This window comes from Mustela erminea, chromosome 4 (genome assembly GCF_009829155.1).
Source record: "Mustela erminea isolate mMusErm1 chromosome 4, mMusErm1.Pri, whole genome shotgun sequence".
Taxonomy (NCBI): Eukaryota; Metazoa; Chordata; class Mammalia; order Carnivora; family Mustelidae; genus Mustela; species Mustela erminea.
Window position 1 is genome coordinate 84,747,667 of NC_045617.1, and position 20,486 is coordinate 84,768,152.

The window sequence follows — 20,486 nt, forward strand, 5'->3', positions numbered from 1 at the left end:
GGGGCGGAGCGGCCATTGTCCGGTCAGCGCAGCCTACGGGGGAGGGGAGAGTGACAGAGCGAGCGGGGCCCGGGGCTTCACAGCGGCCGCTGCTACGCCAGAGCCGGCGGGGGCCTCAGGTCCGTCCCAGCGCCGCCGCTCGGGACATCGCTCTGGCTGCGAGCGGCGGTGGGAGCTGCCGAGGGCGCCGGGTCTTCCTTCCTCCCCGCGATCCTCGGTTCACCCGTACGCCCCTCCTCCTCAGCTCCCCTCCCTCTCCTCTCCGCGCCTCCCCCGACCCCCCCCGTCTCTGCAGGCTGAGTGGTGCGGCCCGCCTCCAGCTGACCGGCCTGGAATCCCGGCTCGGAGCCCCGGACTCGCGCCCGCCCGCGCTCCCGCTCCCTCCCCCTCCCCCCGCCCCGAGCCCCCCGACGCCGCCGTCGTCGCCGCCGCCGCCTCCTTCGAGCGGGGCCCAGGCCCAGCCGCCGCCACCGCAGCCGCCGCGGAGCTCCGCCGCCGCCGAGCACCATGGGAGACGCCGGGAGCGAGCGCAGCAAAGCGCCCAGCCTGCCGCCTCGCTGTCCCTGCGGCTTCTGGGGGTAAGTGTCCGGCCGGGTGGGGGCGGGGGCGGGGGCCCGGGGCGCGGACGCGGGGGCCGCCCGGACAGGCCTCGGGGCCGCGGGAGGCCGGAACCCTGGGGGCTGGGCCCTAGCCGGGCCTACTGGGAGCGGGCAGGGGCCGCGTCTCGGGGAGGGGCGCTGGGTGGGGAGCTGGAGGTGGGCAGAAAAGGCCCTGCCCGGTTGCAGTGCCACCCTCTGGGACTCTCATGCCTGAGGTTTGGGCCAGCGGGGACCAACCTGGCTACGGGTGAGGGGGGCAGGGCAGCAGGGAGGGATGAGGGGGCGGTGTTGGCACCTCCGGGTGGAGCTGGGGTGCCCCCTTCCCTTGGCCTGTGGAGGCCAGCCCTCCCTCCCCGGTTTGGTATGAGTTGGTGCCCAGGCACCAGAAGGGTATTTCCTCTGACTTTTTCACCCCCCCCCCCCCCCGGTCCCCCAGAGACTTGCATCATCACTTCCTAAATTATATCCCAGTGCCCTATTTGCTTTTAGGAAGCTGTTCACACGTCACCCATTTTTAAAAATCCAACCCGGAATTCAGACTGGGGTAAAGTTATAAGACTGTGGAGGTCTCACCTTTATTTAAAACACGTTTCAGAAGATTTGTAAAATGTTTTTGACTAAAAAAAAGATAAAACTCAAGTCAGCCTGGCTTGGGAACGTGAGAGCCAGTTTGCTCACTTGGTTCAAATTCCTTTCTCTCCCCCCTCCTTTTTTTAAATGATAAAAATATTCACATTGGCCAGCCTGCATTATTATTTGGCCATCCTGTGTTAGAGTGAAAAAATATGAGGTGGGAAATCAACTTTTCCACATATAGTTAGATTTTAAATTCTTCTTGTAACACTTCCAATTTGGTGAATTACTACCCCTCTTACCTAACAGGTGCCTCCATCCTGTCTTAGGATTCTAATTGTATTGTAAGGAAACTGGAGACTGTGATTGAGCCCTTTTTTTCTTTTCTTCTTTTTTAAAATTTTCCTAGGACCTAGTATATTTCAAGGTGTATAGAGACAGTAAGGAAATGTTTATATTTCTGGTGAGAATGTCTTGGGAAGGTGTATTTAAGTATTTTATTTTTTCTACCTCCCAGATGTTAGGAATGGTTGAGGTACAGATTACGTCTGATTTTGGGGGAGTGCAGAGAAAGATTAGAAAGTGGATCCTAATGTAGTTTTCTGTGGAATTTGTCAGATTCAAAGTTTGCAACAAAGAGATTCTCATTTTCTCATCTTTGCCTTTTCTTAAAAAATTCCTGGTGGAAAGATGTTAGCCAAAGATAAGTTATGATATTACCAAAAGTTCTGAAGATGTGAAAATATTTTAGGTTTTATAGTCTTCCTAATAATTAGGTTGTCTGCTGAGGGTTTTCATAGGCCATCTAATTCCCAGAAATCTTAGGATGTAGGGCTATTATCTCTTTATAGATGTGGAAGTTGAGGCTTAAGAGGGTGTATAACTTGCCCTTTGCTTACAGAGAGTTTAGGGTGGAGCTGGGGAGCTCTTGAGAGCGCTTACTACCATCACGTTTATGACATCAATCTGCTGCCTTGGAAAAATCTGGTGTCACAAGCCTCTGATTGTAACTCCTAAGACATTGGCTCAAAGAAAGTAGCTGCCAATGGCAACTAATGCCCAGGATGTATCAGAGGCTTGTTTCCTGGCAACATGTTTATGTCCTTGGGACCATTATCATGAGTGGAACCCTTATTGAAAGACTCAAAGCAAGATGTAGAAACTAAGGAAATGGAATATCCTTTTACTTTTAGCCAGCAGAGTTCTGAATAATGCCTAGAAAGTTTGATAGTTGCAGGGAGGAATGGTTAAACTGATAACCATATCTGACCTATAAGCAATCAGGCCTGCTTTTTTCTTTCAGTTTGGCCCTTTTTACGAACTGCAGTTTGACTAACAGCAGTTGTGAGCACAAAACTACTATTTTTATGTTGAAAAGGGTTCTTTTTTAATGTGTAATGAATGCTCTAAACTTTTCTGAAGGAGTTTGTACGTAGCTGTGTAGTTTGCATTAGATACCAAAGTGTAATGATACTGGTGCCTAGTTTCATCACAACTGGCTTTGAACAAACATGTGTCCCTTATTGTATGGGTCGCATTCATACTATGTTCATTAAACTTGATTACATTCAACAGATAATTGAGTGTCTCTGATATAATGGTGGACAAGGGGGCACTGGCTCCATCCTCTGGGGGCAGAGGGCATACTGAAGTAAAGGGATAGAATAAAGTACATTAGGATTGGTATAGGGTGTGCTGGGAGGGGTACTTACCCTTCTAGAGGTGGAGATAATGGAAGGTAGCCTGAAGGGCGGGTAGCCTGAAGGGAGTGACACCGCCTAGGCCTGTAGGGAAGGGTAAGAGCATGGAGATAGAGGAGTTTATTTAAGGTGCAGGGAATAGCATGGGAGAAGGCCTGGATGTGAGGGAGCGCATTCCACATTTGAGGAACCAAAAGTTCATTGGGGTTGATTGATAGACTGTGAGGGGGGATCCACTAGATATGGTGAGAATAATTGGTGATACAGGACTCTTTAGATAATGCCTAGGTCTTTGGACTTTTATCTTGAGTTCATTAAGGAACTGTGGAAGAACCTTGGGTGACGTGATTTTCTTTAATGTGAAAGATTGGATGATGTTGAGAGTGACCTGGGTGTGTGGGTATGATTGTGTGTATGAATGTGATGTATTTTTGTTTGTGGGATGTTGCCAGAGGTATAGAAGTCTTGTCAGGAGTAACCCAGAGTAGGGATGATTGTGTGTGGTAGCCAGGGAGAATGGAGAGAAGTAGGTAGCTGTGAAAGCCATTCAGGAGGTATCTTTTGCCTTTTCCTTTGATGAAAATGAAGGTGAGTGCGTTACCTGCAAAGTTTAGTCAGCATTGCATTCTGTGGAAGCCATAGGTTTATGAAGTCAGCTAGTCACGGCCCACACCCAGTCCTTTGCAGAGGCGCCTCTCAGAATGTTCTGGTGCCAGTAGACTACAGGCAGTTCCTTAGGATTGCTCTTTTCTGTAGTGAATTAGGCAGCTGGACTTAACTGTTCAGTTGGGGCACCAGTCAGTAGGGCTAGGTTAGATAGGAGAGCTGTGAGGTCTTGTGGGAATGCAATTAGAAAGTGGAATGACAGGCGAGTGTGTTGAGTGCTTGAAGTAAAGTTTCTACTTTTCCAACTATTGGTTTATATTGCATAATTGTGTGCAGGTAATTTAGTTCTTTTTTTAAAAAAGATTTTATTTATTTATTTGACAGAGAGAGATCATAAGTAGTAGGCAGAGAGAGAGAGAGAGGGGAAAGCAGGCTCCCTGCTGAGCAGAGAAACCCGATGCGGGGCTCTATCCCACGACCCTGAGACCATGACCTGAGCTGAAGGCAGAGGCTTAAGCCACTGAGCCACCCAGGCGCCCCAGTAATTAAGTTAGTATTTTATAGAGACCATCTCTCCACTGGGAGAGATTTCCAAGCTGTCTTGGAAATTGTTGAAGATTTACCTCTTTATAAAAGTTGGAAGGTGTTTGCATGGTGTATACAGTGCTTTTAGAGTTAGCGATAAAATTTCTTTTTCTGAGATACGTACTTAAAACTTTTAGTGAAATGTAAGTATATTCTTGGCTCATTTTTAGGCATTTTGTAGTCATGTGAAAAACATGTTAGTTTGTATTTAGTCAACTCTTAAGTGAAATACATACTTTTTTTAGTTGGAATGTACTCATACACAAAAGCACTGTGAAACTATACAGATATAAGTGTTATTAGTGGAAGCTACATTTTAAATTGTTTAGACATTTAGAATGTACTGACACATGTAAATTCATAGGTATTTTCAAAAGTTGTTGAAATAGCAGACAATATTCTAAAAAAAGAGGAAGAAGACTAAGACACTAATATATTAAGTATATTGCAGGGTAATAAAAAAGGATAACAAGGACAGGGAAGGATGGACTTTTTTCCCCCAAATTTTTACATATTAAGTATAAAAATCCAGTTGATATTTTGCTTTTACAATTGGAGATAGTCTATTGTAATGTAATATGGAAAATTTGGGGAGTACTGTGTCTTTCATAAATAATTTTGAAGTACAGTATACATAAATGTTCAGTCTCATATTTAGGGAATAATGGAATATTTAAATATGGAGTTTATTTGGTAAACCACTCATTGTGGTTTTTCCTGCATTTATTGTTTTTGATAAAAAATAAGCTCTTAATCATGTCATAAAATAAATATTAGATGGATGCATTTTCTTTAGGGAAATATCAGTTTTTTTGTGATCTATTCTGTTGAAGTGTTTTATTCACCAGATCTGCTAGATAATGTATTTGAAATAAAATGGGGTTACGAAGAGATCAGGAGTCATCTCACAAGCTGTATTCCATTCCTGAAGAGGTAACTAGGAGAAAGTTGATTGAAAATACAAGATGATTTGGGCACCTGGGTGGCTCAGTGGTTTAAGCCGCTGCCTTCGGCTCAGGTCATGATCTCAGGGTCCTGGGATCGAGTCCCGCGTCGGGTTCTCTGCTCCGCGGGGAGCCTGCTTCCCTCTCTCTCTCTCTGCCTGCTTCTCTACCTACTTGTGATTTCTCTCTGTCAAATAAATAAATAAAATCTTTAAAAAAAAAAAAAATACAAGATGATTTGTTTTACTCCATTTTACTTTTGGGAATCACAAGGTATTAACTAGTTAGCTTGGGGCGCCTGGGTGGATCAGTGGGTTAAGGCCTCTGCTTTAGGCTTGGGTCATGATCTTGGGGTCCTGGAATCGAGCCCCGCATCAGGCTTTCTGCTCAATGGGGAGCCTGCTTCCTATTCTCTCTCTCTCTGCCTGCCTCTTTGCCTGCTTGTGATTTCTGTCAAATAAATAAATAAAATTCAAAAAACAACAAGAATTATTTAACTAGTTAGCTTATATAGAATATCTGTCCCCCCCCCCCTTCATTTTTCTTCCTCTGAGCCCATGCCTTGGGAGTTGATGTAGAATTCTGTTTCTGTCACCCTGTGAGTCATCTGGCTAGTGTGTTTGGCTCAGAACAGTGTGTGGCCCTGGATTCTTCAGTCTCAGGCTCCCAATTAGAACATGTTGCCACACTTCAGCCAGCTTAACCTGGGCTTTCAAGTTCAGGTGAACACAGCATGAATTACTAGTTAATCAGTAGAATGTTTATTTCAATGATGTCACTAATTATCCCTTCATTATAAAGTCCCCTTAAACATTCTCTTAAAAATAAAACAGCTTATTTGTGCAGTTTTACTTTGCATCCTTGAGTATTGAACACACCTGAGGATGTGACATGATGTAATGAAGTATTCAGGGTTGGTAGGTTTATCTGCTTGCCCTGTTTTCCTGATTACATTTGGGTATTCAGAAAACATAAAATTTGTCCCTTTGATGTGATGGAACACAGAGAGAGAATTTTTTTTTTTTTTAAATTTTAAAGAAAACATGGCCTCAAAAAAAAAAAAAGAAAAGAAAACATGGCCTCTGTTTAGACTGTTTTGAGGCAACAGCTTTTTAGAGTTAGATCCTGTTAACTCATAGGACATAGAGATCTTTTAATATTATCCTTTCCTCCCATGTACTGTCGTCCTGCCTAAAAAAGAGAACTCAGTACTTTTAAGTCATACTGAAAAGTTTGGCTAAAAATCTCTTTTTAATCCTTAATGTTATCAAAGTTAACAATAGTTCTCATAGACTAATCTTTTTCTAGGTGGGGAAATCAGAGGATTAAGAATTGTTTTTTTAAAAAAAAGATATATTTAATTTAGGAAGAGAGAGAGAGTGTGCTAGAGTGAGCACATGAGCAAGAGCTGGAGCAGGAGCATGAGTGGGAGGGGTAGAGGGAGAGGGAGAAAATTTCAAGCCGACTGTACTCAGAGTGGAGTCTGATATAGGGCTGGGTCTCCTGACTCTGACATCCCAGACTGGAGCCGAAACCAAGAGTAGGACACTTTCTTAATTGACTGCAACACCTAGGTGCCCCAGGCTAAGAATCTTTTGAAATGAATAAAGTCCTTAAAAAAAGAACCCAGCATGTTAAATATTATTTACTGATAACAGAGTACTAAGACGGTGAGAACTAATAATTTGGATTTTTATTAGATCATAAAGAGGTTATGTATTTGCAAACTGATACAGAATTTCAGAATTCAGGGCACCTGGGTGGCTCAGTGGGTTAAAGCCTCTGCCCTTTGGCTCAGGTCATGATCCCAGGGTCCTGGGATTGAGCCCCACATTGGGTTCTCTGCTCCGCAGGGAGCCTGCTTTGCCCTCTCTCTCTGCCTGTCTCTCTGCCTACTTGTGATCTCTGTCAAATAAATAAATAAAATCTTAAAAAAAAAAAAGTCAGAATCCTATAATCATCATAAAGATTGAGCTTAAAAATTTTTTTTCTTTTTGAAGAAATCTCAACAAAGCCATGTAGGAAGTGACTGGTCACAACCCAACACTTGTATAATTTTAATAAGCCACTTGAAAAATCGTCCAGATTCAGGCTTGTTGGGTGTGTGGAACTTGTATTAGAGGAGTTTGTAAAAGAGCGACTTCATTCCATTTGGATGGATGATACTGTTGTTACTTAGTTCTGCTAGGGGCTTTGAGAAACAGGCTGATGCTGCTCTGGACTAGGGCCCTATATCACCAGATTAGGTTCCCGAATGAGGTATTTTGGACATAGAAAAGAAATTTACTGTATGTGTTTAAATGTAGAAGAGAGTTTAAGCAACCTTGTTTTAAAAACCAGAATCTAAGAACATATTCTAGAATTGTTCTGAGCATTATGGTAGCCTCTGGCTACATATAGAAACTTACAATTCATAGTAATTAAAGTTAAGTAAAATAAAAAATTCAGTTCTTCAGTTATACTAGCTATATTTTAAGTATTCACTAGCTCAGTAGATACTCTGTTGGGGAACACCGATGTAGAAGACTTCATCCTTCCAGAAAGTTCTTTTGGACAGTGCTGTTCTAGAACATTGACCTGATAGACAACCAGGATTTATAAGCCTTTTTTTTTCTCTCTCCAGTTTTTTTGAGATGTAATTGACATGCAAGCCTATTTTTTTGTGCGTTCTTCAGACCCCCATTTTCTTGTCTTTTGAAAATGAGGGACTTGCTAATTTAGCTCTAAGTTTCTTTCCAGTTCAAACATTTTATTTCCATTGGGGGAAGAAATGCTATTGTTAATTCAGATTACTGGTAAGTGTTCCTTTAATCAGATTTGGGAATTAAAATGTTAGTACACGGGACGCCGGGGGTGGCTGAGTTGGTTGAGCGGCTGCCTTTGGCTTGGGTCGTGGTCCCAGCCTCCTGGGATCAAGTCCTGCATCTGGCTCCTTGCTCTGCCTCTAGGCTGCCACTCTGTCTGCCTGTGCTTGCGCTCTGTGTCTCTCTCTCTAACAAATAAATAAAATCTTAAAAAAAAAAATGTTAGTACAAGTTAGTCCATAATTTGAACTTTTTTTTTCTTGTTAGCTTTTAAGTCAATCATCTTTGCTCTTTTCTTAGTGCTCTTAAACTGGCAACCTCAGAGGCTTATACAAGGAGGTATTGGACTAATTTTCTCTATAGTGAGAGAATTTTTGAAGGTTTTCACCTTTGGACTATGACTTTTGTGAAGGAATAATATTTGTTTATTAAATATTAAAATTAAGTAAATATTAAAAATTTTGTTTATTAAGATATTTGTTTAATATTTACAAATGTAAATCTGATATCCTAGCTTTTGATATGTGATTGGGGATAAGTGCATTGGATTTTCTGGTAAAGTGAAGTTCCCAGGTACAGAAGAAGGTGGAATGTCTTGAAATACCAGTGGGCAGAAGCACTGTGATGCTCCAGGCTGAGGGAATGATACAAGTTGTATGAAAATGCCATGTCATCCTTGAGGCCAGGGAACATAGCTGCAAACAGGACATCTGGAGTTGTGGCTGCAGCTGTTGACTAGAGGAAGGAAGACTACAGTAGGAAGAAGGTGCAGTACTAGCTAATTGCATCTGTTCATTCAGCTGTACCAGATGTCCTGTATCGTAGGCAGGTGTGATTAGAGCAAAAGAATGTCCTGGCAGCTTGCTTTCACTCTGGCTGTGGGTGGTTGGTGGGAGGGAAGGGAGCAGACCACACTACAGCATTTGGTGTTTCTGATTTGCAGACAGGCTCTATTTATCCTCAGTGCTGTCTCATCAGTGACCTGGCAAAGACTGAGGGTGGTGATGTACTTGGGACCTTTTGGGGAGTGCCTTTTCTCATTTCTTCTGCTAAAGTGGAATGGTGTGGAGTAACAGCTGTTGATGTCTTATCTGTTTCTTGGACTTTTATGCACTGGTGAGTTGAAGTGCATTTATATAAATTAATCAGACTCTCAGCTACACTTCTGGAAGGAGAAGTATTCTGACCATTCAAAAGTATCACAGATAGGCTTCCCACAGTCAGTTTCTTGTCCCAGGCATTTTATTTTCTCTTGTATCCTTAAGTTGGTAGAATTTCTGAACACAGTGTGAGGTTCTGTAATTATGGTAGCTAGCTGGAAGTGTGGGGGCAGGAATTTGGAGAACATAGATTGGGTGGAGGGCTTTTCTGAGCATGTCTGTGCTTGCTTTTTTTTTTTTTTTTTTTAAAAAAGATTTTTATTTATTTATTTGAGAGAGATCACAAGTAGACAGAGAGGCAGGCAGAGAGAGAGAGAGAAGGAAGCAGTCTCCCCGCTGAGCATAGAGCCCGATGTGGAACTCTATCCCAGGACCGAGATCATGCCAAAGGCAGCAGCTCAACCCACTGGGCCACCCAGGCACCCGCATGTCCGTGCTTTCAAAGTCTGCCTATTTCAGGTCACTGTTTTTCAATTTTCAACCCTTTCTAGGGTGTCATATGTGAATAGATGTGGTGGCAAGTTACTGCTGGGAAGAATTTTTTTTAATGTAATGAATGGGATACAAAATAGATTAAATAATAAAATTATTTTGAAACTGTGGAGAAGTATATTAACCAGCAAAATAAAATAAAATAAATAAACTGGAGGTGGGAGAAGGTATGGTATATTTCAGTGTGAGTTGTTCAAGATTTGTGATTTCTAGGTTTTTGCGCTTGGGGAGGCATGGATGGTATTATTCGTTTTCTTCTTCAGTTGCCACTGAAATCCAGAAAACCAGGTTTTTCAAGTCTGTGTGTGTTTGCATGAAACTTTGCATGTGTACATAAAATCTTCACAGTATATGACTTCAGATGGTTTTATGAAGTTTGTCTTTCTCTTAATATAACACAGAGCTGTGCTATTCACCTTTAAAAATAAAGGAGTGTTCTTGATGTTGAGCTATAGAAATGTTCACTTAGGGGAATTTTGTTTCATTTGTTGCTTGGGGGCTCTCTCCCTGTCATCCATGTCACACTCCCACTCCTCCCACTGCCAGTGAGAGGTCCTCAAACCATGCATTTTGTTTGTAAGGCTAATCTTTTTTCTTCAGTGCATATTGGGTACAATCTAATCAAGGAACAGTGGCTGTGACTTAAATGATAAAAGATAAATTTTTTTTTTTAAAGATTTTATTTATTTGTTTGACAGAGATTACAAGTAGGCAAGAGAGGCAGGCAGAGAGAGAGAGGAGGAAGCAGGCTCTCCGCGGAGCAGAGAGCCCAATATGGGGCTCGATCACAGGACCCCGCGATCATGACCTGAGCTGAAAGCAGAGGCTTTAACCCACTGAGCCACCCAGGCGCCCCGATAAAAAATAAATCTTGAGTAAAAGTATGGAGATTGTATGGTGTATACTTGGGTGTCTCTACAGGTTTATAATCTCAGTATCAGTGTGGATTAGTTTAGAAAATGAGAGCCACAGTAAAACCTGTTCTGTGGAAGTCCCTAAACACTCCATTTTGTTACTGTTGGTTTTAAACTGTCTAGAGACTAGGTAGGTATTGTGATTTCTTAGTTGAAAGCACCCTGGGTTTACCTGAATAGTTTTCACTACTTATATTTGGTTGGAGTTAGGGACTAGGAAGAATGGGCTGTGTTGGTTTTGTGTTTAAATGTGGGGTGCAGTAAAAGTCACCGGACAGGTCTATATCAACTAGATCTGAGGTTGAGTTGGAAGAGGAAGGGCACAGAAGGTGGTCAAGGAGAAGACTGGGTTGTGCGAGGGATGAAGATAGGGAAATGTGGATTGAAGTGGAGCTGTGGTAATTAGGAATGAAGATGCTTTGTGGTCACTACTTTCTAATCAAAATATGAGAGGTAGCTACATTTGTAAGGGCTAGAGAAACTAATGTGAACAGGTGGTGGGTGGGATTAAAGAAAACATGCTGTCTTCCCTTGAAGTGCAGGGTGTGAGTCCCCTGGGGTCTTGCAGGGAAGTGCTAAAGATCATAGAATAGGAGCTGTGGTGCACATTCCAAGCTAAAGTTTAGTAGAAATGCAGCAGCTTTCAGCAAATTGGTGTTCCATCTGTTACAACCCTATGGGTTCTTTCTTTTTCTAAGCTCAAAGATACCTTTTTAGCAAGGTAAAGGATGGTGCTTCATGGTGTCTCTTTGTAGCAGGCTGTGGATGGAGACTTACCTACCTTCTTTCTTTTATTGGTATTGCCACAACCAACTCCATTCTGTGAGATGGATTTTTCTTTCTCCTTTTCAATCCCTGCGTCTAGTGGGGGAGTTCAGTAAAGTTTCACCCATTTTTACTTGCTGTTCACTAGCTTTACTTGCTGTTCTTGGAAAAACAACTCTCATAAGCCTTTCTCTCTTTTTTTTTTTTTTTTTAAAGAATTTTATTTATTTGACAGAGATCACAAGTAGGCAGAGAGAGAGGAGGAAGCAGGCTCCCCGCTGAGCAGAGAGCCTGATGTGGGGCTCTATCCCAGGACCCTGGGATCATGACCTGAGCGGAAGGCAGAGGCTTTAACCCACTGAGCCACCCAGGCGCCCCAAGCCTTTCTCTTTTGAACGATTGTGCAACTAGTACAGGGGAGGTTACATTAAATGTTAAAGAATTTAATAGTAGTGCTGCCTGGGGAATAAGCCCTTTCTCATTTGCTGAGGGGTTAATGAAAAGTCCCCTTTCATCCAATCCAGGCTCTTCCCAAGGGCATGCTGACCTCTTAACCACAGAAAACCAGCTGAGTTCAGTGTCTATGCATGGGCTTTGGAATTGGAATACTGAGTTTAAAAATTTACTTTGAAACTTTGTGCTTGACTTTGGGTAGTTTACCTCTCTGCATCTTTATCTTTAAAATAATAATAAAATAGAATATTTTAGAATTGCTTTGAGGTTTAGTGGGCTCTAATGCCTGTCAAGCCTTTGGTTCAGTGCCTGACCATGGTAGTTAAATTTATTAAAGGCCAACTTCCCAGCCTTGAATGAGGAACATTGGTGGTAGATTAATAGATGCAGAACTGTCAGCTGGGCAGTTTGCACTAATGGTAGTCTCCAGGTCAGTGCCTCCTAGTTAGTTGACGAGGTTTCTGACCAGCCTTTGTCCAGTTTGGCTTTTTTCAAAGACAGGATCTTGTTCAGTAAGCATTTATTGAGAATTCTCTTGTGGTCTTAAGCTCTGCTAGGCACGAACGATATACCCTGCTCTGGCTTCTGCCCTAGGAAAGCTTACAGTTTAGAAGGGGAGGCAGACCAATAAACTGACCAAACACCATGAGGAAAGTGCTTTGGGGGGATCATCACAAAACATGTCGGCACAGACACGACATCTTACTGAGAGACTGGGGGTGGAGGATGGCCAGGAGGGCTTCTCTGAGGAGACGGTGCTCTTGAGCCTGCGCAGAGGCAGAGAGGAGTGCTCTTGAGCCTGCGCAGAGGCAGAGAGGAGTGAGAAGGCATGGTGAATTTGAAGAATTGCAGATACAGCTCAGTGTATTAGCAGCAGTGTAGGGGCAAGATGAAGCTGAGGGGAGGAGCAGGGGTCAGTTATGAGCAACTTGATTGCCATGCTGTTGGGTTTAGATTTATCCAGTTAGATCATTTAAACCTTTCGAGCCATGGATCCGTGTGACAGTTTGATGAAGACCATGGACCACTTCTCAGGAATAATGCATAAAATAAAACACCAGAGATTATGAAGGAAACCACTTACATCTAAAAATACTTCTGCCTGAAGAAACTGAGTGAATGCTGTAGTAGGAAAGCTAAGAATGAATATAGGTTAAAATCTGGGTATTCTAATCCATTCAGTCTGTTATAACAAAATACCACAGACTGGGTGGCTTATGAACAGCAAAAATTTATTTCTTATAGTTTTGGAGGCTGGAAATCCTAGATAAAGGCACTGGCGGAATCCATGAGTCTGGTGAGAGTCTGCTTCCTCAGTGATGATGCTATGTTCTCACTGTAACCTCATGTGGTGGAAGGGATATGGGATTTCTCCAGCCTCTTTTATAAGGGCACTAATCCCATTGATGAGGGCAGTGCCCTCCTGGTCTAATCACTTCCCAAAGGTCTCAACTCCAGACACTATAATCACATTGGGCATTAGGATTCAACATGTGAATTTTGGGGGGACACAGTCATTTCAGTCCTTTGATAGCACTGAGTCAGTGAGGTCTGAAGAGAGGGCTTGACTATAAGAGCAGAGACAGATTGGGTGGGGGATGGGAAGGTGGGAAGGAGAAGAGAGGCAGCAAGATTTCTGACATGTGCAACTGGGTGAAAGATGGTGTCAGTCATATATGATGGTTATAGAAGTTCTACTTAGAAGCTGGCTAGGGATTTGAAAGGTGGTTTGTGAATGCATTTATTCCTAAATTGAAAGTGAAATAGTAGATACAATGATTAATGCCATTTGTCAGTGATGTGCGGAGTTTTATTTGCTATAAAAAAGTTTATACTTTGGAATTTCTTTTTTTTTTTTTTTTTTTTTTAAAGATTTTATTTATTTATTTGACAGAGAGAAATCACAAGTAGGCAGAGAGGGAGGCAGAGAGAGAGAGAGAGGAGGAAGCAGGCTCCCTGCTGAGTAGAGAGCCCGATGTGGGACTCGATCCCAGGACCCTGAGATCATGACCTGAGCCGAAGGCAGCGGCTTAACCACTGAGCCACCCAGGCGCCCTATACTTTGGAATTTCTTAAGTTGAAGTGATTCTGTCTCAAGATGAGTGACTTGTGGGGAAGAGAAGATTTATTTTATTTTATTTTTATTTTTATTTTTTAAAGATCTTACTTACTTATTTTGACAGACAGAGATTACAAGTAGGCCCAGAGGCAGACAGAGGGCGGGGGGAGCAGGCTCCCTGCTGAGCAGAGAGCCCGATGTCGGGCTCGATCCCAGGACCCTGGGATCATGACCTGAGCCGAGGGCAGAGGCTTTAACCCACTGAGCCACCCAGGTGCCCCGAGAAGATTAGTTTTAGACAGAACATTTTTTTTTGGTGAATCAGATGGCATGTCAGTGTACTTTTATTATACCCTTTTTAAATGAAAACTTTTTAATTCAAGTATAATATGTATAGTGAAAATGCATACATCTAAAGTATATAGTGAAATGAATTTTCACAAAGTGAATGTACCTACAGGTAACCAGCACCTATATAAAGAAATAGCATTCTTATCCCCCAAGAGGCTCCACTTGTATCTTCTCCAGTCACTGGCTCCTTCTGCTCAAGGGTAGTTGCTATCCTGATTTCTAATGCCACACATTACCTTAAATTTTCTTCTTTTTCCTCTTCTTTTTAAAAAAAATTAATTTATTTGTCAGAGAGCACGCACAAGCAGTGGGAGCAGCAGGCATAGGGAGAGGGAGAAGCAAGGCTCCCTGCTGAGCAGGGAGCCAGATGAGGGGCTTGATCCCAGGACTCTGGGATCATGGCCTGAGCCGAAGGTGTCCCAGATTTTTTTCTTGTGAAATCTTTTTCTGCTTTTTTATTGAATCAGTTTAGTTTATTGCACTCAAGTGTACACTTCGATGAGTTAAAAATACTTTTTAGAGCAATTTTAGATTCAAAGCAAAAGTGAACAGGAGGTCCAGAGAGTTACCCTAAATCCTGTTACCCCCTCTTTTGCCCCCCTTACTGTCAGCATCCCCCATGAGAATGGTACTTCTAATTGTCCATGAACCCTCATTGACACCCAGGATGTCCATAGTTTACATTAGAGTTCACTCCTGTGCATTTTGTGAGTTTTGACAAATGTACGATGACATATTTATCATGATAGTATCATACAGAATGGTTTCACTGTCCTAAAAATTCTCTGTGCTGTGCCTATTCATATCCCCACCCCCGAGCAATCACTGATATTTTTACTGTCTCCATAGTAGCCTTTTCCAGAATGTCATATGGTTGGAGTCCTACAGTATGTAGCCTTTTCAGATTGGCTTCTTATATATTGACTTAGTAATATACATTTCAGTTTACTCCATGACTTCATGGCTTGATAGTTCACTTCTTTATAGCACCAAATAATATTCCATTATTTGACCATGCCACAGTTTATTTATTCATTCACCTACTGAAGGATATCTTGATTGCTTCCAAAATTTGGCATTTATGAATAAAGGTGCTCTTAACTTCGTATTCAGGTATTTGTGTGGACGTGGTTTTCAGCTTGGTAAATACCAAGGAATGTGATTGCTGGATTATGATGAGAGTGTGTTTAGTTTTGTAAGAAACTGCCAAACTGTTCTCCAAAGTGATTGTACCATTTTGCGTTCCCACCAGCAACAGTGAATGAGTGTTCTGTTCTTCCAAATGCTTAGTAGCATTTGGTGACGTCAGTGTTTTGAATTTTGGCCATTCTAATATATATGCAGTGGTATTTCATTTTAATTTGCAGTTCCGTAGTGATACATGATGTTGAGCATATTTTCAGATTATTATCTGCCGTCTGTACATCTTTGGTGAGGTGTCTGTTCAGGTCTTTTGGCTGGTTTTTTTTATTTTATTTTATTTTATTTTTTTAAAGATTTTATTTATTTATTCGACACAGAGAGATCACAAGTAGGCAGAGAGGAAAGCAGAGAGAGAGAGAGAGGAGAAATCAGGCTCCCCGCCGAGCAGAGAGCCCGATGCGGGACCCGATCCCAGGACCCTGAGATCATGACCGGGGCCGAGGGCAGAGGCCCAACCCACCGAGCCACCCAGGCACCCCTTTTGGCTGTTTTTTAATTGGGTTTGTATTCTTACTGTGTTTTAAGAGTTCTTTGTGTATATTGGATAACAGTCTTATCATCAGATATGCCTTTTGGAGAAACGTTCTCCTAGTCTTTGACTTGTATTCCCATTCTGTTATTTTTATGAATTTTTATGTACAACTTGATGGTTCTTTTCACATGTATGTAAGTATATAACCACCACCTACCCAGATTGACCAATAATACATTTCCAGCATCCCATCAGGAGTCTCCTTATTTACTATCCTAGGCGATACCCCCAACCTATTCTGACCTTTATCACCATAGATTAGTTTGCCTGCTTTTTAATTTTATGTAATGGGAATTACAGAGTAGTTCTCTTTTATATGTGACTTTTTCCCCTCAGCATTATGGCTATGAGATGCATCTACATGGATGAATGTAGATTTCATCTATATAGAGTGAGATTCTTTACATAGAGAGGTAATGATTTTTCACTGGTCTGTGGTATGCCATCATATGATAGTGTAATTTATCCATTCTACTTTTTGGACCTTTTTGGTTTGGGGATATTATGAATAATGTGGCTATGAACATTTTGCTAGTGTCTTTTGGTGGACATAAGCACTCATTTCTCTTTGGGTATATACCCAGTGGTAGGACTGTTGAGTTATAAAGAGTGTGTGTGTGTGTTTGTGTGTGTGTGTGTGTGTAGTATATATGTTTAGATTCAGTTTTGCCAGTGTCTAGAGTGGTTTTATCCGTTTACACTTCTACCCAGTATATGAGTTCTGGTTATTCCACATCTTTGTCAGTACTTGATACTGACTGTCTTTCATTTTAGTTGTGTGCATTGTGGTTTTAATTTGCATTTCCTTGATGACTAATGAAGTTGAGCAACTTTCTTTGTTGGCGGTTTGGCTAAACTTTGTTGTGAGTTTTTTTTTTTTTTTTTAAGATTTTATTTATTTATTTGACAGAGATTACAAGTAGGCAGAGAGGCAGTCAGAGAGAGGAGGAGGCAGGCTCTCAGCTGAGCAGAGAGCCCGACGTGGGGCTGGGATTATGACCTGAGCTGAAGGCAGAGGCTTTAACCCACTGAGCCACCCAGGCGCCCCTGTTGTGAGGTTTTTATTCAAACCTTTTGCTTTTTTTCCTGTTGTCTTTATTTATTTATTTATTTATTTATTTATTTATTTATTGACAGAGATCACAAGTAGGCAGAGAGGCAGGCAGAGAGAGAGGAGGAAGCAGGCTCCCTGCCGAGCAGAGTGCCCGATGTGGGGCTCGATCCCAGAATCCTGGGATCATGACCTGAGCCCAAGGCAGCGGCTTTAACCCACTGAGCCACCCAGGCGCCCCGTCTTTTTTTTTTTTTTTTAAAGATTATTTATTTATTTGACAGACAGAGGTTACAAGTAGGCAGAGAGGCAGGCAGAGAGAGAAGGGGAAGCAGGCTCCCCGCTGAGCGGAGAGCCCCATGCGGGGCTTGATCCCAGGACCCTGAGGTCATGACCTGAGCTGAAAGCAGAGGCTTTAACCCACTGAGCCACCCAGGCGCCCCTGTCTTTTTTTTTTTTTTTAATTCATTTGTAGGAGTTCTTTATATATTCTCGATACAAGTCCTTTTGCAGATAGCGTATGAATTTTCCTGTCTATTAGTTTGCAGTGTATTTTAATTCATTTTTTTAATTACAAAAGGAATACGTTCGTTCATATGATGGAAAATCCAAACAACGTGGTGAAAATGCTGTCTCCCTTCTACACCATACCCAGAGTTCATCTAGTGAGAATCATGACTAAGTTCCTTGAGTACACTTCCAGAAGTTTCCTGTGCATATACTGTTTTTATTGTTTTTTCTAACACAAGTATAGCACACTACACCATATTTTGTACCTTGTTTTTTTTTTTTTAACTTAACTGTATTTTAGAGTTCTTGTCAAGTTAACATATATATATTTCTACTTTCCATTTTATTTAAATTCAATTTAATTAACATACAGTGTATTATTAGTTTCAGAGGTAGAATTTAGTGATTCATCAATTTAGTGGATTCATCACTCAGTGCTCATTCCAAGTACCGTCCTTACTGTCCATCCCCCACTCACCCCATCTCCCCCATCTCCCCTCCAGCATCCCTTAGTTTATTTCCTAGCTTTCCTAAGAGTTTTATGGTTTGTTTCCCTCTCAGTTTTCATCTAATTTTTCTTTCTCTTTTGGTTCTTAAATTATATGTATGAGTGGAATCATATGATATTTGCTTTTCTCTGACTTACTTTGCTTAGCATAATACCCTCTAGTTCCATCTGTGTTGTTGCAAATGGCAAGATTTCATTCTTTTTGATGGCTGCGTAATATCCCATTAATATGCCACATCTTTTAAAAAAAAATTTATTCATTTATTTGACAGACAAGAGATCACAAGTAGGCAAAGAGGCTGGCAGAGAGAGAGGAAGGGGGAAGCAGGCTCCCTGCTGAGCAGAGAGCCCACTGTGGGGCTCAATCACAGGACCCCAGGACCATGACCTGAGCCGAAGGCAGAAGCTTTAACTCACTGAGCCACCCAGGCGCCCCAATACACACATGTTTATCCATTCATCTGTTGCTGGACATCTGGGTTCTTTCCGTATTTTGGCTATTGTGGACATTGTTGCTGTAAACATTGGGGTGCGTGTACCCCTTTGAATGACGTGTCTGTGTCCTTTGGGTAAATACCTAGTAGTGCAATTGCTGGATTGTAGGGTAGCTTGATTTTTAACTTTTTCTTTCCAATTTTTAACCTTTTAAGGAACCTCCATACTGTCTTCCAAAGTGGCTGTACTCGATCTTCTTTTTTTTTTAAATGGCAGCACAGTAGTCTAATAGGTACATATACTAAATTCATTTTTACCAGGTTTTCTAGTCACTTCTTGATGGTTGTGGTGGTGGTTGTTACTACTGTGCTATAAACAAATGGTGTCAGGTATGTTGAATTGTAGGGCTTATGGATCATCTAACTGTAGAGTAACTTAGGTGTCTGAACTAGGTGAACTTAGTAACTTAGGTGAAACCATAGCTACACCATTTAAGGTGACATAGGTGCAGAGGTTATAGCTGAAGCCAGTGGAGCAGGTAGGATCACATGGAAAGTGCTGTTAGACCAGTGGTTCCCTCTGGTGTGGAGATGGAGTTGTCAGAATCACTCTGGTAACCTTTTCTAAAAAACACATTAGTGCTGCTTCCCCCAGCTCCAATTTAGTGTATCCAGGGTGTTATCTGGGCAATTTATTCTTGCTTTTTTTTACTTTGTCCTTTGGCTAACTACCCATATGTGTAACTTTCATTTTGAGATCCAGTTGTATGAGTGAGAAGATAGCTGAAGATAGAACCCTGATAAACAAAGAATAAGAGGAGTTTGAGATGGAGATGGATGGACAGAGATAAGAGAAATTAGGTAAGGGTAGGGTCACCAAAACCAAGATGGGGTAGGTTAGTGAGGAAGTCACAAGTAGGGTCATGCTGCAAAGAATGGTTAAGTAAGATAATGATTAGGATTTCTCTGCTGCTTAAAAGTGCTTTAAGAATTTATTTATTTACTTGTAAAAGATTTTCTTTATTTATTTGACAGAGAGGGAGGGAGAGAACACAAGAGGGAGCAGCAGAGGGAGAGGGAGAAGCAGGCTCCTTGCTGAGCAGGGAGCACAACGTGGTGGTTGATCCCGGGATCCTGGGATCATAACCTGAGCCAAAGGCAGACGCTTAACCGACTGAGCCACGCAGGTGCCCCAGGAGAATTTAAATAATGCTTTTTTAGACATGTACTTCTCAGCAATGTTCTGGCTCAGCATGGTACTAAAATACCTCTTGTGAAAAATCACCATAATTACATTTCATGAGTATGAGAAATTAACTTCTGTTAATGATCCAAGGATCCAGTAATCAGGAATTAAGAAACTTTTCTTGAATCTATTTATAATTTTGGTTTCTGTTGATTCTTTTCCAGTACTAATTATTTAAGATTTTGTATTAGACTTAAAACTACCAATTTAAGTTTGAAGAGCTATTTTGTTTTTAGAGTCTGTAGGTTCTGGTGCAGAGGATTCCACTTATTTGTTTTGGTATTTTACTTAATATTATAAATTTAATCACCTTGTGTAAGCTTTTGTATTTCTATGAAGATAAATCCCTTTATTTAGTCTGGACTTTTCATCCCTGTAAGTACTCAGATATCTTTTCCAAAGTTTTTCCAGTTGAGGTGGTGTTTTTTTGAAGTATGTCTATGTCACTGCAAAGACACTAAATATTCTTCCTTCTTTCCTCCTCTACTCTTTTTTTCAAGGGGATATAGTTTAGGATAGGGTAAAAGGGAACTGGTGAAATGGGAGGTAGTTGGATCATTTGAATTTATAGATGAGCTCTTATTAAAGTACAGTTGTGTACACCATTGTGTTAATGGTAAATATGTTAATGTTAAATCTGTGTTAATGATAAATACATACAATACACATTTTAAACTTAAGATATATCAGTACAGTTTAATAGTCTTAAGTATACTGGCAGCTTGCTATTGATTCATTTTAGAATATCCCAGACCAGAAGGGTGAGGTTGATGCTGTTTTGACTTCTTGATGCTTTACAGTGTGGAGACCGATAGGAAGGCCAGGGGCTGCAATGTGCACAGTGGCTGAATCTGTGAACAAGGACAGCTTGCTGTTTTTTAATCCAGAAAGATTAGAAGGTTGGTGCCTGGGTTCCTAGCTCAGAATTAGGTGCATTTTTTTTTTCAGTGGTACTGCTGTTTGTTTAGCTGAAACCTTGGGATTGAAAATTTTTGGA

The 20,486-nt window shown here is 41.7% G+C and overlaps 1 protein-coding gene across 1 annotated transcript in view; it reads left to right on the forward strand.

The window, feature by feature from the left end:
- The first annotated feature begins 407 nt into the window (after nt 1–407).
- ZFAND3 (zinc finger AN1-type containing 3) overlaps nt 408–20,486 on the forward strand; it is a 337,147-nt gene continuing 317,068 nt past the window's right edge. The window contains exon 1 of the mRNA XM_032339812.1: nt 408–578. Within this exon, the coding sequence (XP_032195703.1) occupies nt 508–578 (71 nt within the window). The 5' untranslated portion in view covers nt 408–507. The remainder of the gene's footprint in view (nt 579–20,486) is intronic.